The sequence below is a fragment of the Euprymna scolopes genome, chromosome 22, assembly GCF_053919585.1.
Source record: "Euprymna scolopes isolate OS-2025 chromosome 22, ASM5391958v1, whole genome shotgun sequence".
Lineage (NCBI taxonomy): Eukaryota > Metazoa > Mollusca > Cephalopoda > Sepiida > Sepiolidae > Euprymna > Euprymna scolopes.
In genome coordinates this window covers 53,202,255-53,220,218 of record NC_136503.1, presented here as the reverse complement: position 1 = coordinate 53,220,218, position 17,964 = coordinate 53,202,255, and the positions used below count along the sequence as shown (strand labels likewise).

The 17,964-nt window shown below is 29.7% G+C and overlaps 1 protein-coding gene across 1 annotated transcript in view; it reads left to right on the top strand.

The window, feature by feature from the left end:
• The window catches only part of LOC145243442 (uncharacterized), a 1,410,572-nt gene that overhangs the window by 646,703 nt on the left and 745,905 nt on the right, over positions 1–17,964 (top strand). Inside the window, exon 5 of the mRNA XM_080106334.1 lies at positions 8,316–8,477. Within this exon, the coding sequence (XP_079962460.1) occupies positions 8,316–8,477 (162 nt within the window). The remainder of the gene's footprint in view (positions 1–8,315; positions 8,478–17,964) is intronic.

The following is a 17,964-nucleotide window of genomic DNA, read 5'->3' as shown; positions in this document are numbered from 1 at the left end:
ATAGTCTCCCGATCGAATAATTGATACCCTGGAAACCTTGACACACATGAGTACGTACGTACGTTAAAGCTACTACAGCAGTATACATACCCTCCTCTACAAGCTTCTAGATAGTTTAGATAATAGACTACCTGTGATGCTTGAGTTACAAGTCGTCTTGATAAAGGACTTTCTCTTTAATTAGAAAAAAAAACAACGTCATCATTATGTGACGGCATCCACTGTGCCCGGTTATCCGCCATCTTTATTTTAATGGACGATGTTATAATTTTGATGACGCCGTACAAGATGCATGGGGACAAACAAGCAAGCAAGGAAAGGCGTACAGAGTTTTAGCAATATATATATATATATATATATATAGTCTTAGAAGTTTTTAACCTTTAAGACTATACAAAAAAATATTTTTTTATCATTCGTTAGAAAACCATCTAGTCAGTAAGTCATTTAATCACCTGCAATCACTGCATCAACTCGCTCTCGAATTTACTATAATACCAATAATTTATTTTTCAAGGGATCATCAGTTGTTTACCATGAAACACTGTTTCGGGGATTTAAAAGCAAAACAGTATATTACATCATGGCTCCCCAGCAGTGTTGATCAAACACCACCATCCTTAATCTTAAGAAGAAGACATGTTTCAAACATTTGATCCAGTTTTCTATTCTTAATTGCAATTACTAACCTTTTCATACTATAAAAATGAATTTCTTACCTGTGCGATTCATCAATTTCCACATTTAAAATGGATATATATATATATATATATATATATATATATATATATATATATATATATATAGAGAGAGAGAGAGAGAGAGAGAGAGAGAGAGAGAGATTCAATAGTGGATGAATCCGCTAGTTATGAATATGACTCTAAAGGTTTGTGTATCGCGAAGTAGCAAAAGTGCAAGTTGGAAAACTTTCTTGATTAAACTTGAGTCGACGGCGGCGACGACGCTATTATATGTCATTTCCTTTTTATTCACCGCCCGTCGCACAATTAAGAGTTACTATGGACAAAGTAATCTTGTAAAGTTACGCGACTTCCTATTAAGTCTCATACATCTATTTGTAAAAGAAAATTTCCTGGTCAGAAATGGGATGGAGAGAAGGAATATGGAATCGGCAAGCATAGTTCGAATCTTATCCAACCTAGCATATTCACACTACTTGGAAATACACAACGTTACACTTTTATTTTTAAATATGAATTAGCATCGAAATAGGTTGTCAATTTTTGGGACACTCTGTACGACAACCTCCACTACCTCTTAGAAGTACATCTTAGCTTAATGTGGTGTTGGTTATGCTATTATAGTTTGTTAACGTACTTCCTAACTTCCGACGTAGCGCAATCAAAAGCGGTGACAAACAAATCGGCTCCTTCAGTTTTATTGTTCTTCAGTATTTCTATTATGAAGCGATTTATTTCAACAAAATATATGAAACGGATATTATTTAAAAGTATACAATAAAAATGAACAAAAATATAGATGACGTTTCTGAATTTTTGAGATGAGGATTGGTTATTTGTATAATCATTCATCGGACTACTGTTCTCATCTTGAGTGTGATTTTCACAACGTTTCGGTCGATATAACCTCCGAGCTTCTTCAGGTGTATCTTGTCAAACTCAGGAATTTTTCTGTCGAACTCGGGAATTTGGACGGAACTTCAAGCGGAACCCTTGATTTACTTCACGGGGGTAGCGTGCTCTTGTTCCGTCAGCCATGACTGGATAGACGCAATGACCCGTGGCGCAGTGGTTAGAGTATTGGAAAAAATTAATTGTAAAAGTGATATTCTCCTGGAGGTTCAATCCTCAGTGTGGGCGACCAAAGAATACATTTTTAATTACTTAGGACCTCTATCCAGTCATGACTGACGGAACAAGAGCACGCTACCCCCGTGAAGTAAATCAAGGGCTCCACTCGAAGTTCCGTCCAAATTTCCAAGTTCGACAGAAACATTCCCGAGTTCGACAAGATACACCTGAAGAAGGTCGGAGGTTATATCGACTGAAACGTTGTGAAAATCACACTCAAGATGAGAACAGTATTCCGATGAATAATTAAATAAAAAATATACAGGTAAAAATAACACAACTAGTCTTTAGTTGCACTTTTTAATAAAAAAAATTTAAAAATAAAAGTTTTTATTTTATTTGAAATTTAAAAAAGAAATATATGTTAATGAAATTATAAAAATAAAAGTTTCCTTAAATTTAAAAAAAATAAGTTTCTTATTCGAATTTATATAATAAATATGCTTATGATAAAAAGCATCTTTGGATGGAACTTTTGAACGATGCACTGTCTTCCATATTGGCCTCTGAAGACGGAGCAATATGTTTTTAGTTAATAGATTATCTCGCCATCGATTTTGGAGCTTTAATTCTTCAATTTCAAATTAAGTTGTCTGTGCATGAATTCGGTAATTTTCCATCGAATGCACTCCGCCTCCGTTACTGCTTAGGTTGTTGTTGTTGGCGGTGGTGGTGATGGTGGTGGTGTTCATTTCCAATGTGTGACGTTGACACTTTATAATTATGCTCTATTCTACTTCCAAGTCACTCTTTCGTCATCGTCTTTGTTGCGGCTGAGGAATGTGGAGAAGAATTCTTTGTCTCTTAATGCAATCAACACTTTCATGGCACAATCCAACCCCCTTTTTGACTCCCCCTGCCGATCATTAACTCATCTCAATGATTAAATATTAACATCAGTCGGCGTGTGCACACACACACACACACACACACACACACACACACACACACATATATATATATATATATATATATATGGTCCGATTTGCATGTTGTATCCACGTGCATTCCTTTTTAATATATTTAAATATGTATGAATAAAAAATCAATACGAAAAATATATAAATGTTTATATCTTTTCTGTATTTATTTCCTGTGTGTTGGCGTGTAGAGATACAAAAAGTATATTACAAAAAAAAAACAAGGTTTCCTTCAAAAGTACATAATTTTCGACCGATCCTTCGATTTTCCTCAGTGTGATTCATTCGATCTGCAGTTTTTCCAAAAAACGTGAATGGTTCTACACAAAGCCTTCACCATTATAAACAAATCATCTGTGTAGATTTCGGATAACTTAATTATTGTGTGGACCTCATGCGATCAAAATCGATGCACCTTAATAGCCACCCAGGAAGGAGCCACGAGCACTAGGTCTATCAAACGCTTCATTGACAAAACTTCAGAATCACAGATGTGCAGATTCTGTAGTAAAAAACTTTAGCGCATATCAGAATACACTATGTTAGCACAACATCAATATAAAAAGTGAAATCATGAAAAAGTCACGCAAGTACTACACGGGAAGTTATGCAAACTATATAAAGTGGGCCACAATGAGAAGTGGTATGAACATGACCAAGAACATACAGAAGAATAACAATGTCCAACTTCTTTGGGACAGGCGCATACAAACTGATAATGTTCTTGAATATTTCATAGCCGACTTACTCTTTTTAAACAAAAATAAGAGAACTTGCTTAATCGTTGATTTCGATATCAGTGTCTGATAATAGAATGAGAAAAATTATTAAGATCTAAAATTGGAATTAGACTATGGAAATGTGTTGAAGTTAAGATGATTACCGTCGTTATTGAAAGACTTGGAATTTTTATGAATAGCCACTATAAATGGCTTAAGCAGACTGATGAAACAATTCTGCAAAAAGCATGTATGTTAGGAACGGCTTAAGCGTTATATGTGCAGCTTGAATGCCTAAAGTCAAGATAATTAAATTGATGTTAAAAAATATCCAACTAAAATCATTCAAAAGTTGAGACTATCATTAAATAATAATAATAATAATAGAATAAAAAGAAAAGTATTATAATAATAAAATCAAAATAATTATAATAATAAAACGTCTTGATTTAATACTTTTCAAATACAAAAATGTACAAGTGTTAGCAAGAATGAGAAAGAAAAGGTACTCTTCCGTTCAACTCCCCAACATCGATGAGGGCAATAGTCCGAACAAAAAAAACGATGTAAATAATGGTAAAACTCCTCAGCACACAAATTCAGACAAAGATATTCTGAATGTTATTAACAAAAACTCAGATAGCATTATAATCTGAAATTGCCAGAAGAACCATTTAAAATTAACAGCTATTTCTGCTCGCATTGTCAAAACAAGAAATAAAACAACGAATGAAAACACAATTAACAAAAGAAAACACAATAAAACAGATTTCTCCAATTTTTTTGTTGCTGATATATACATATATAACTATCTCACGTTTAATCAGCTTAAAAAAAAATAAAATATTTAGACAAAACCTAATGCAGTCAAGTAATTAATAATGAAATTAAGAGGCAATTTTGAAAAAAAAAACTAATAATGGGTAGCATTTCTTCATCTTTTTATTATATCCTAATTTTCACAGCCGAAGTCGGTGACATCAAATTCAAGAGTAACTCTCCAAAATTCTATGGATTTTAATCATATTTCGTCTGGAGCTTCAGGTCATCTCTGAGGCTTACAATTTTTTTTTCTTCTTAAAATAATGAGTTTATAATTATTGTGCCAATCAACTTTTTCTTTTAATTAAAAATAAAGAATGGAGTAAGGGAGATGTTCGTAGGAAATAACTTTCTTTTCTTTTTGTTTTTTAAGCTAGTTGTTATTTTCATGCCATAATTATGAATAGTGAGGGTGTTATGATTGGAGGAGGAGGAGGAGGAGGGATAGGAAAGTGACAGAAAACGATTATGAGGATTAAAAATAAAACAAAATAAACTCTTGGACATGTTATGTTGATTACTATCCCAAAGAATTAGTGTAAAAAAAAAAAAACGTAACTCGACACCAAAACCGATTTAACTCAACGCTATACAGCATAATCATGGTAACACATCAGTTCCTATTGGATCACCGAAAATAAGCGATGTTGATTCTGGCCAGTACCAGATGGGTGACTATTTGAGAATTACAGGTGTTTGTACATGAGTCTAGAATCTTTCTACCCACGCACCTACATGATAATTCGAAATACAATTAACGAAGTTTAAAGTTGCCACGTGAGCTGCGATGACCTGAAAAGGTCACACCAATGTCTTGTTGGAGTATGCAATAGCAATAAAGTGCAATGGCGTTTACAGATCACTAAAGTCAAGCTACGTTCAACCTAGCTAGTACCAGATGGGTGACCATTAGATAACAGCAGGTGTTGTATGATAGAGTTTAATTATTTAAAAGGACGACTTTCACAGACGTACAGTTCAAGGAAAGAAACTTTGCTCATGGAATTTTTGTTTTGTTTTAGGCACAGATGGAAAATAAGGAAAATTGCAGGCAGTTATAAATAAAATTAGGATAGACCTTTTTTAAAGATGAAGAAGTAACATAGCGCGCATGGCTATATGCATATAGTTATAATGAAAGTTTACAAGCCCCAAAAGTCCAGTATTGTGTGAAACAAAATAAAAACAATGAATAATGTGTTCTTATTTATTCAACTTTCCACGAGGAAAAAGTGAGTCACAAGACCAGTTTTTGATATTGATGAAAATCCAGCTTCTAGAAAGCGGCACTCTAAAGTGAGACAAAAATTAAAACTAAGTCTAGAATGGTTTATACTTCACTGACCGAAGATAGAAATTAGAAGTGTTCGATAACGAAACAAATAATATAATCGGTGCAGATTGTATATCAGAGTTTTTCTTCTTTTAGATCCATATCTAAACGAAGACTGAAGGTGCATTTCTTCCAGTAATTTTAATGTGTCACCAGATACAAACCTGCAAATTTCTATACAACTCTCTCTCTCTCTCTCTCTCTCTCTCTCTCTCTATATATATATATATATATATATATATATATATATATATATATATATATATATATATATATATTCGTTTAAAACTACCCTTCCTTTGTAAACAGAGGGAGTGTCTCTTAGGTTTAAATGTGATTAGCTTCTCAGATATTCCGCTGTTGTGTATAGATATATGTTAATACTGATTTTATTTTAAATGTATATAGTTCCCCTCGTTTTTATTTTATTTTCCCCATTTAATAAAAATCCCTTAATGCAGCTCTTGGCAGGTGAGGGCGAAACCGGTAGACTGATAATCTCTCTCTCTCTCTCTCTCGCTCGCTCTCTCTCTCGCTCTCAATTATGAATATTAAAAAAGACATGTCTTCTCTTTAAAATTGTGATAATAAAATTTTGTATCCCTACCCCCAAATCATGACATATATAGATGTCTGTGTCTTGAGATACTGGTGTAGAGAATCCAATCACCTCCCTTAAGATCTCAAAACAGCCGGACCTCATTCTAACCAAGTCTTTGACCGTGAATGGTGAGAAAAAATCCAGAAAGGGATAATAGTGTGGGCATGATGACTGCAACATCTTGTCAGATGAGTTTCACTTTTCATTTAATGACTTTTTTTAAATTTTTAAAAAATTTTTCTTCCTTTGAAGATTGTAATGCCGGGTATGGGGCAGCCAAACCAGCTGCCAACATTGCCCCGCTTTTTTTATTGAAACCAACCGAGAGCTCTTTTTAGTATCCTCGCTGTTCCCTTAAGTGCAATTGTCTGAATCTCTTTTGCACTTGGTTCACCAGGAATATTAGTTAGGTAGGACTTCAGGTTCTTCTTCATAAGTCCTGTGGCACCTATGATAACTGGTATGAACGATATCCCCTTTAGGTTCCAGTTTCTTTTCATATCATACATGAGACCTTGGTATTTGGTCTGTTTCTCTCTTTCAGCTCTGTTAAGACCGCCATCATTAGGAACACTCACTACAATCAAGGTTGCAACTCTCTCTGACTTATTGCATATAACTATGTCAGGTTTCACAGCAGCATTTTCAAGGTAGGTGGCTGTAGGGATAACATGGTCGTAATGTATGGTATATAAATCATTTCCAACTGTTTTTTCAGGTTGGTGTTCCCAGGACTTGCTGCTACACTGGATGTTTAATTTTTTACAGATGATCCAGTGGAGGTACTTGCATACTCCATCATGTCTCGCTGTATAGTTGCCGTCCCCTGATGGGCTCGCATATGGCTCTTCAGTCCTGCCAACGAATTACATAGTTATAGTTTGGACATGATTTCAATGAAATTCACGAAACATTGCTGCTGATGCTGTGATTCATGTGTGAAATTTTTGTGGCATGAGTTGCGCAATTTCTACCCACACCTGGGTCGGCACTGTTAAATACCAGTGGCAAGTAGAAATTTCAGGATGACTTAAAACAATGCCGGAATAAGCGGAAAACACATACAGCACTTGCTATTTCCAAATAGTCACCCATCTGATACTGACCAGGTGCATCTTTGCTTAAGTTTGGTGATCTGACGAAAACCGTGTGTCAATGTGATTATGCCGTACACATACTCTGGACATGCATATATACACACATGCATATAATGATCTGTGGTGTAATAGATATAAGTACTAAGAAATAATCAATTCAAAAAGACAGTCTTCAGGAGGTGGAAGGTTCAATCTTCAGTGCAGGCGATACTCAGAATACAAAATACTGAATTATTAAAGATTTTTATTTTGTCATGACTGATAGAAAGAGAGCAAGTTCTCCTGGATTTTCTCCGTGGATTAAATAAAGTGTTCTATTCAAAATTCTCTACAGATTCCCGAGTTTGACATAAATATTTCCGAGTTCGACGAAAGGCACATGGAGGGAGGTGATTACATGAGGCAAAACGTTGTAAAAATAATATTAAAAAATGAGAAACAACAAAAAGAAATACAATTATATCCAGAAGAAAGTGATGCTTGTGTTTGAGCTATTTTAGTGATGTTTTTGCATATCGACTAATTATATTTGTGTTACTCCTCTGTTTTTCTTTCTTCCTATCCGTTTCCCTCTCTCCTCATCTCTTTCTCTCACCCCTCATCTCTTTCCTTCTCCCTTTATTACTTTCCTAATCTCCAATCTCTCTCGTTCTCCCCTATCTTTTTCACTCTCTCATCATCTCTTGTCTTCTTCCCTCAGCTCTCTGTATTCCTCCCCTCTCTCTCTCTCCTCTAATTTCTGCCCTTTCCCCTCATCTCTGTCCCTCTTCTCTTGTCTCTTTTCCTCTTCTCTCTCCTTTCCCTATTTCTAACCTCTCTCCCCCTGTCCCCATCTCTTCCACTCTATCCTCATCTCTCGCCTTCTCCCCTCAAATCTCTCCCTATCCCCTCCTCATTTTCTTCTCATCTTTCTCCCTCTCCCCGCATCTCTCTCTCCCTCTGCCCTCATCTTTATCTATTTTTCTAATATGATTCTCATTGTGATTTACAGGTGCTGAAGTGGCAGTGGATTGGGTAAATGCTGACCGCGAAGTCCTTCCAAACCATGAATTGTGTTTGTTGGTCAGCGATAGCCAGTGTCGGACCAATGTGGCTATGAGGGCATTTATAACTTTTGCCACGAATTCATCTATTCCTATTGCTGGGATTCTGGGTAAGTAATTGCTTTAACGAATACCTACTATCATTGTATCTAATAAATCTTGACCCAGCTAAGGAAATTTTCATTGCTACAAGATTATATAGAAACGCCAGCTTCTCTTATTTTGTCTCTTAGTCATTATATTCTATGAGCGATGTTTCCAACAAAGAGGGAAGATTTACTGCTTTCTGTTTCGGAATCTATTCATATCACACTTCTAATTGACTGGCTTTTGACCTTGAAGTTACAATTTTTTTTGTTTTAGCTCCTTACGTCACGTGGCTTCATGCCTTGTCTGGAGCGATTTCTGTAAGGAAATGTGTAGAACATAATGCATGTCTATGATGTCACGTTGTAATTTTCAAAATATCACTCGCAAAAAAATTAGGTTAAAGATGATAATCAGGAAAATCTCCTCTCCCCATCCACAAAAAAATATTTGACACAACGTGAGGAAATTCTCAAGCGACTATTTTAGAATCAAGAGATAGAACTGAAATCATCATATTTTGATTCAAAACTCCAAACCAGATAACACCTCGATAAAAATTTAAAATGTCTGTGAAACTATTGCCAGCACTGGTTATAAACTGTTAGATATTATTGTGCGGCTGAATAGAAAAATACAATTTGGAAAGTTACAAAACAGACAAGCTAATTGCTGTCATGATTTCCCCATAACTACGATGCAAATAATTCAAACACTAGACAACTATGTACTCTATAACACATAGTAGTAATTCTAAACAGATAAACTCCAAATTGTAGATAATAAGATTTTTTCTTCTAAATTTTATAATTTTTTAATTAAATTACCCTAATATAACTCGAACAATTATCTGTTTTCTTAAGACTAAAAGAAAAAGGAAATCCAAAGGATGTAATTCCATAAAGAAAGAATTTTTGCTTTGAAATAGTGTGCCTGTTGTTTTTTATATTGTTTTTTATTTTAAATTATGAGTGTCTCTCAAGAGCAACTTATTTAACCAAAGACTATATTTTCTATTATAGTTTGCAAAACGTGTGTAAGACGGAAAGGTAAAATATAGGCATTTGCCAAAATAAAAATGAAATAAAAAATTATGGTTGTGGACTGATTTGTTTTGTCTTTGATTAATCAAGGCCGCGTTCAAAATGAATGTTTCTGCTTAGAACACAATTAAACCATGATACTTGATTTTTTCATTTTAAACCTTAATTCAAGCCATTATATAAACTAATTTTATAAAATCAACAGTAGGTTCTCTACAGTGCAATGTAGACTATAATTTATTATAGACTGTCACTGCAAGAAATAATGTGATGTTTTTCTCAATACACCACAGTGTGTCCCTAGCTAGAGCAGGCAATAAGTTGCTTTGCTTGAAAAATGTGCAATTTTACTGATCTCGATGACAATAAAAGTATGCTGTGGGACATTCTTTGATTCTCATTTGTACCCCCTCGACGTAAATACCCCCGACAAACCTGACAAGCAGCTAAATCCCACCTCTTCACAGTAGAGATCCCTAGATGTAAGAGAGCCTTTTACTCCAGTAGTTTCTTCCTCAGAACCGTTAAACTCTGGAATTCCCTTCCGGGTCCCTGCTTCCCCAACTGTATTGACATGCAGAAGTTCAAGTGTTACATGAACCAACATCTTGCTGCCCAATTCCCTACATAGTACTCTTGTAGCTTATGGCCCTGATAGTAACCCCCTACATCAAAGTGGCAATGTGCCTTGTTTGGGGTAAAAATGTAATAAAAAACAAAATTCTTGGCAACGTCGGGTCTCACTGCTAGTACAATTATATTTTGTATTTTAATACAGAAATACTTGTCATCATTCTTTTAAGCAGAATGGCAATTAGACCTGAATATTATTCATTGTAATTAACTAATGGATAAATGTCTTTGTAAGATTTCAATTCTACAAGGAAATTATGCGCCTGTGAATACTTCATAAGTGTACTTTTACTTTCGCTGAAGAGGTTATGTTTTGCTTGGAATACACTGATGTGTGTGGGGGGTCTCTCTCTATCTCTCTCTCTCTCTCTCTCTTTCTCTCTCTCAGAGCAGCTTAATATAATAACTAGTCATCGAATTTTTATGAAAATCTCACCAGTTTTTTATGGCACAATATTATTCTAATATACAGATTAATTTATATTTTATAATAAAAAGATTTTCTCTCTGAAATAAAATAATGTCCAAAAGATTATTCGTTTAATTTAAGATGGTGAACAATTATTTTTAAAAAGATAATTACTTTAATTTAAGGTGGTGAACAATTAGTTTTAAAAAGATGATTCCTTTAATTTAAGGTGATGAACAATTATTTTTAAAAAGATGATTCCTTTAATTTAAGGTGGTTAACAATTATTTTTAAAAAGATGATTCCTTTAATTTAAGGTGGTGAACAAATGTTTTTAAAAAGATGATTCCTTTAATTTAAGGTGATGAACAATTAGTTTTAAAAAGATGATTCCTTTAATTTAAGGTGGTGAACAATTATTTTTAAAAAGATGATTCCTTTAATTTAAGGTGGTGAACAAATATTTTTAAAAAGATGATTCCTTTAATTTAAGGTGGTGAACAAATATTTTTAAAAAGATGATTCCTTTAATTTAAGGTGATGGACAATTATTTTTAAAAAGATGATTCCTTTAATTTAAGGTGGTGAACAAATGTTTTTAAAAAGATGATTCCTTTAATTTAAGGTGGTGAACAATTATTTTTAAAAAGATGATTCCTTTAATTTAAGGTGGTGAACAATTATTTTTAAAAAGATGATTCCTTTAATTTAAGGTGGTGAACAATTATTTTTAAAAAGATGATTCCTTTAATTTAAGGTGATGGACAACTAGTTATAAAAAGATGATTCCTTTTATTTAAGGTGATTAACAATTATTTTTAAAAAGATGATTCCTTTAATTTAAGGTGATGAACAATTAGTTTAAAAAAATTATTCCTTTAATTTAAGGTGATGAACAATTATTTAAAAAAAAATTGATTCCTTTAATTTAAGGTGATGAACAATTAGTTTTAAAAAAATGATTCCTTTAATTTAAGGTGGTGAACAAATATTTTTAAAAAGATGATTCCTTTAATTTAAGGTGATGAACAATTATTTTTAAAAAGATGATTCCTTTAATTTAAGGTGGTTAACAATTATTTTTAAAAAGATGATTCCTTTAATTTAAGGTGGTGAACAATTATTTTTAAAAAGATGATTCCTTTAATTTAAGGTGATGAACAAATATTTTTAAAAAGATGATTCCTTTAATTTAAGGTGGTTAACAATTATTTTTAAAAAGATGATTCCTTTAATTTAAGGTGATGAACAATTATTTTTAAAAAGATGATTCCTTTAATTTAAGGTGGTTAACAATTATTTTTAAAAAGATGATTCCTTTAATTTAAGGTGGTTAACAATTATTTTTAAAAAGATGATTCCTTTAATTTAAGGTGATGAACAATTATTTTTAAAAAGATGATTCCTTTAATTTAAGGTGATGAACAATTATTTTTAAAAAGATGATTCCTTTAATTTAAGGTGGTTAACAATTATTTTTAAAAAGATGATTCCTTTAATTTAAGGTGGTGAACAAATATTTTAAAAAGAGGATTCCTTTAATTTAAGGTGGTTAACAATTATTTTTAAAAAGATGATTCCTTTAATTTAAGGTGATGAACAATTATTTTTAAAAAGATGATTCCTTTAATTTAAGGTGGTGAACAATTATTTTTAAAAAGATGATTCCTTTAATTTAAGGTGGTGAACAAATATTTTTAAAAAGATGATTCCTTTAATTTAAGGTGGTGAACAATTATTTTTAAAAAGATGATTCCTTTAATTTAAGGTGGTGAACAAATATTTTTAAAAAGATGATTCCTTTAATTTAAGGTGATGGACAATTATTTTTGAAAAGATGATTCCTTTAATTTAAGGTGGTGAACAATTATTTTTAAAAAGATGATTCCTTTAATTTAAGGTGATGAACAATTATTTTTAAAAAGATGATTCCTTTAATTTAAGGTGGTTAACAATTATTTTTAAAAAGATGATTCCTTTAATTTAAGGTGGTGAACAAATGTTTTTAAAAAGATGATTCCTTTAATTTAAGGTGATGAACAATTAGTTTTAAAAAGATGATTCCTTTAATTTAAGGTGGTGAACAATTATTTTTAAAAAGATGATTCCTTTAATTTAAGGTGGTGAACAAATATTTTTAAAAAGATGATTCCTTTAATTTAAGGTGGTGAACAAATATTTTTAAAAAGATGATTCCTTTAATTTAAGGTGATGGACAATTATTTTTAAAAAGATGATTCCTTTAATTTAAGGTGGTGAACAAATGTTTTTAAAAAGATGATTCCTTTAATTTAAGGTGGTGAACAATTATTTTTAAAAAGATGATTCCTTTAATTTAAGGTGGTGAACAATTATTTTTAAAAAGATGATTCCTTTAATTTAAGGTGGTGAACAATTATTTTTAAAAAGATGATTCCTTTAATTTAAGGTGATGAACAAATATTTTTAAAAAGATGATTCCTTTAATTTAAGGTGGTTAACAATTATTTTTAAAAAGATGATTCCTTTAATTTAAGGTGATGAACAATTATTTTTAAAAAGATGATTCCTTTAATTTAAGGTGGTTAACAATTATTTTTAAAAAGATGATTCCTTTAATTTAAGGTGGTTAACAATTATTTTTAAAAAGATGATTCCTTTAATTTAAGGTGATGAACAATTATTTTTAAAAAGATGATTCCTTTAATTTAAGGTGATGAACAATTATTTTTAAAAAGATGATTCCTTTAATTTAAGGTGGTTAACAATTATTTTTAAAAAGATGATTCCTTTAATTTAAGGTGGTGAACAAATATTTTAAAAAGAGGATTCCTTTAATTTAAGGTGGTTAACAATTATTTTTAAAAAGATGATTCCTTTAATTTAAGGTGATGAACAATTATTTTTAAAAAGATGATTCCTTTAATTTAAGGTGGTGAACAATTATTTTTAAAAAGATGATTCCTTTAATTTAAGGTGGTGAACAAATATTTTTAAAAAGATGATTCCTTTAATTTAAGGTGGTGAACAATTATTTTTAAAAAGATGATTCCTTTAATTTAAGGTGGTGAACAAATATTTTTAAAAAGATGATTCCTTTAATTTAAGGTGGTGAACAAATGTTTTTAAAAAGATGATTCCTTTAATTTAAGGTGGTGAACAATTATTTTTAAAAAGATGATTCCTTTAATTTAAGGTGGTGAACAAATATTTTTAAAAAGATGATTCCTTTAATTTAAGGTGGTGAACAATTATTTTTAAAAAGATGATTCCTTTAATTTAAGGTGATGAACAAATATTTTTAAAAAGATGATTCCTTTAATTTAAGGTGGTGAACAAATGTTTTTAAAAAGATGATTCCTTTAATTTAAGGTGGTGAACAAATGTTTTTAAAAAGATGATTCCTTTAATTTAAGGTGGTTAACAATTATTTTTAAAAAGATGATTCCTTTAATTTAAGGTGGTGAACAAATATTTTTAAAAAGATGATTCCTTTAATTTAAGGTGATGAACAATTATTTTTAAAAAGATGATTCCTTTAATTTAAGGTGGTGAACAAATATTTTTAAAAAGATGATTCCTTTAATTTAAGGTGATGAACAAATATTTTTAAAAAGATGATTCCTTTAATTTAAGGTGGTGAACAATTATTTTTAAAAAGATGATTCCTTTAATTTAAGGTGGTGAACAAATATTTTTAAAAAGATGATTCCTTTAATTTAAGGTGGTGAACAAATGTTTTTAAAAAGATGATTCCTTTAATTTAAGGTGGTGAACAAATGTTTTTAAAAAGATGATTCCTTTAATTTAAGGTGGTGAACAATTATTTTTAAAAAGATGATTCCTTTAATTTAAGGTGGTTAACAATTATTTTTAAAAAGATGATTCCTTTAATTTAAGGTGGTGAACAAATATTTTTAAAAAGATGATTCCTTTAATTTAAGGTGGTTAACAAATATTTTTAAAAAGATGATTCCTTTAATTTAAGGTGGTGAACAATTATTTTTAAAAAGATGATTCCTTTAATTTAAGGTGGTGAACAATTATTTTTAAAAAGATGATTCCTTTAATTTAAGGTGATGAACAAATATTTTTAAAAAGATGATTCCTTTAATTTAAGGTGGTGAACAAATGTTTTTAAAAAGATGATTCCTTTAATTTAAGGTGGTGAACAATTATTTTTAAAAAGATGATTCCTTTAATTTAAGGTGGTTAACAATTATTTTTAAAAAGATGATTCCTTTAATTTAAGGTGGTGAACAAATATTTTTAAAAAGATGATTCCTTTAATTTAAGGTGATGAACAATTATTTTTAAAAAGATGATTCCTTTAATTTAAGGTGGTGAACAAATATTTTTAAAAAGATGATTCCTTTAATTTAAGGTGGTGAACAAATATTTTTAAAAAGATGATTCCTTTAATTTAAGGTGGTGAACAAATATTTTTAAAAAGATGATTCCTTTAATTTAAGGTGATGAACAACTAGCTTTAAAAAGATGATTCCTTTAATTTAAGGTGGTGAACAAATATTTTTAAAAAGATGATTCCTTTAATTTAAGGTGGTGAACAAATATTTTTAAAAAGATGATTCCTTTAATTTAAGGTGGTGAACAAATATTTTTAAAAAGATGATTCCTTTAATTTAAGGTGGTGAACAAATATTTTTAAAAAGATGATTCCTTTAATTTAAGGTGGTGAACAAATATTTTTAAAAAGATGATTCCTTTAATTTAAGGTGGTGAACAAATATTTTTAAAAAGATGATTCCTTTAATTTAAGGTGGTGAACAAATATTTTTAAAAAGATGATTCCTTTAATTTAAGGTGATGAACAATTATTTTTAAAAAGATGATTCCTTTAATTTAAGGTGATGAACAAATATTTTTAAAAAGATGATTCCTTTAATTTAAGGTGGTGAACAAATATTTTTAAAAAGATGATTCCTTTAATTTAAGGTGGTGAACAAATGTTTTTAAAAAGATGATTCCCTTAATTTAAGGTGATGAACAAATATTTTTAAAAAGATGATTCCTTTAATTTAAGGTGGTGAAAAATGTTTTTAAAAAGATGATTCCTTTAATTTAAGGTGGTGAACAAATGTTTTTAAAAAGATGATTCCTTTAATTTAAGGTGGTGAACAAATGTTTTTAAAAAGATGATTCCTTTAATTTAAGGTGACGAACAATTATTTTTAAAAAGATGATTCCTTTAATTTAAGGTGATGAACAAATGTTTTTAAAAAGATGATTCCTTTAATTTAAGGTGATGAACAATTATTTTTAAAAAGATGATTCCTTTAATTTAAGGTGGTGAACAAATGTTTTTAAAAAGATGATTCCTTTAATTTAAGGTGATGAACAATTATTTTTAAAAAGATGATTCCTTTAATTTAAGGTGGTGAACAAATATTTTTAAAAAGATGATTCCTTTAATTTAAGGTGGTGAACAAATATTTTTAAAAAGATGATTCCTTTAATTTAAGGTGGTGAACAAATATTTTTAAAAAGATGATTCCTTTAATTTAAGGTGGTGAACAAATATTTTTAAAAAGATGATTCCTTTAATTTAAGGTGGTGAACAAATATTTTTAAAAAGATGATTCCTTTAATTTAAGGTGGTGAACAAATATTTTTAAAAAGATGATTCCTTTAATTTAAGGTGGTGAACAAATGTTTTTAAAAAGATGATTCCCTTAATTTAAGGTGATGAACAAATATTTTTAAAAAGATGATTCCTTTAATTTAAGGTGGTGAACAAATGTTTTTAAAAAGATGATTCCTTTAATTTAAGGTGGTGAACAAATGTTTTTAAAAAGATGATTCCTTTAATTTAAGGTGGTGAACAAATGTTTTTAAAAAGATGATTCCTTTAATTTAAGGTGATGAACAATTATTTTTAAAAAGATGATTCCTTTAATTTAAGGTGATGAACAAATGTTTTTAAAAAGATGATTCCTTTAATTTAAGGTGATGAACAATTATTTTTAAAAAGATGATTCCTTTAATTTAAGGTGGTGAACAAATGTTTTTAAAAAGATGATTCCTTTAATTTAAGGTGATGAACAATTATTTTTAAAAAGATGATTCCTTTAATTTAAGGTGGTGAACAAATGTTTTTAAAAAGATGATTCCTTTAATTTAAGGTGGTGAACAAATGTTTTTAAAAAGATGATTCCTTTAATTTAAGGTGATGAACAATTATTTTTAAAAAGATGATTCCTTTAATTTAAGGTGGTTAACAAATATTTTTAAAAAGATGATTCCTTTAATTTAAGGTGGTGAACAAATATTTTTAAAAAGATGATTCCTTTAATTTAAGGTGGTGAACAAATATTTTTAAAAAGATGATTCCTTTAATTTAAGGTGGTGAACAAATATTTTTAAAAAGATGATTCCTTTAATTTAAGGTGGTGAACAAATATTTTTAAAAAGATGATTCCTTTAATTTAAGGTGATGAACAATTATTTTTAAAAAGATGATTCCTTTAATGTAAGGTGATGAACAAATATTTTTAAAAAGATGATTCCTTTAATTTAAGGTGATGAACAAATATTTTTAAAAAGATGATTCCTTTAATTTAAGGTGGTGAACAAATGTTTTTAAAAAGATGATTCCTTTAATTTAAGGTGGTGAACAAATGTTTTTAAAAAGATGATTCCTTTAATTTAAGGTGGTGAACAAATGTTTTTAAAAAGATGATTCCTTTAATTTAAGGTGGTGAACAAATGTTTTTAAAAAGATGATTCCTTTAATTTAAGGTGGTGAACAAATGTTTTTAAAAAGATGATTCCTTTAATTTAAGGTGGTGAACAAATATTTTTAAAAAGATGATTCCTTTAATTTAAGGTGGTGAACAAATGTTTTTAAAAAGATGATTCCTTTAATTTAAGGTGGTGAACAATTATTTTTAAAAAGATGATTCCTTTAATTTAAGGTGGTGAACAAATGTTTTTAAAAAGATGATTCCTTTAATTTAAGGTGGTGAACAATTATTTTTAAAAAGATGATTCCTTTAATTTAAGGTGGTGAACAATTATTTTTAAAAAGATGATTCCTTTAATTTAAGGTGGTGAACAATTATTTTTAAAAAGATGATTCCTTTAATTTAAGGTGATGAACAAATATTTTTAAAAAGATGATTCCTTTAATTTAAGGTGGTGAACAAATATTTTTAAAAAGATGATTCCTTTAATTTAAGGTGATGAACAATTATTTTTAAAAAGATGATTCCTTTAATGTAAGGTGATGAACAAATATTTTTAAAAAGATGATTCCTTTAATTTAAGGTGATGAACAAATATTTTTAAAAAGATGATTCCTTTAATTTAAGGTGGTGAACAAATGTTTTTAAAAAGATGATTCCTTTAATTTAAGGTGGTGAACAAATGTTTTTAAAAAGATGATTCCTTTAATTTAAGGTGGTGAACAAATTTTTTTAAAAAGAT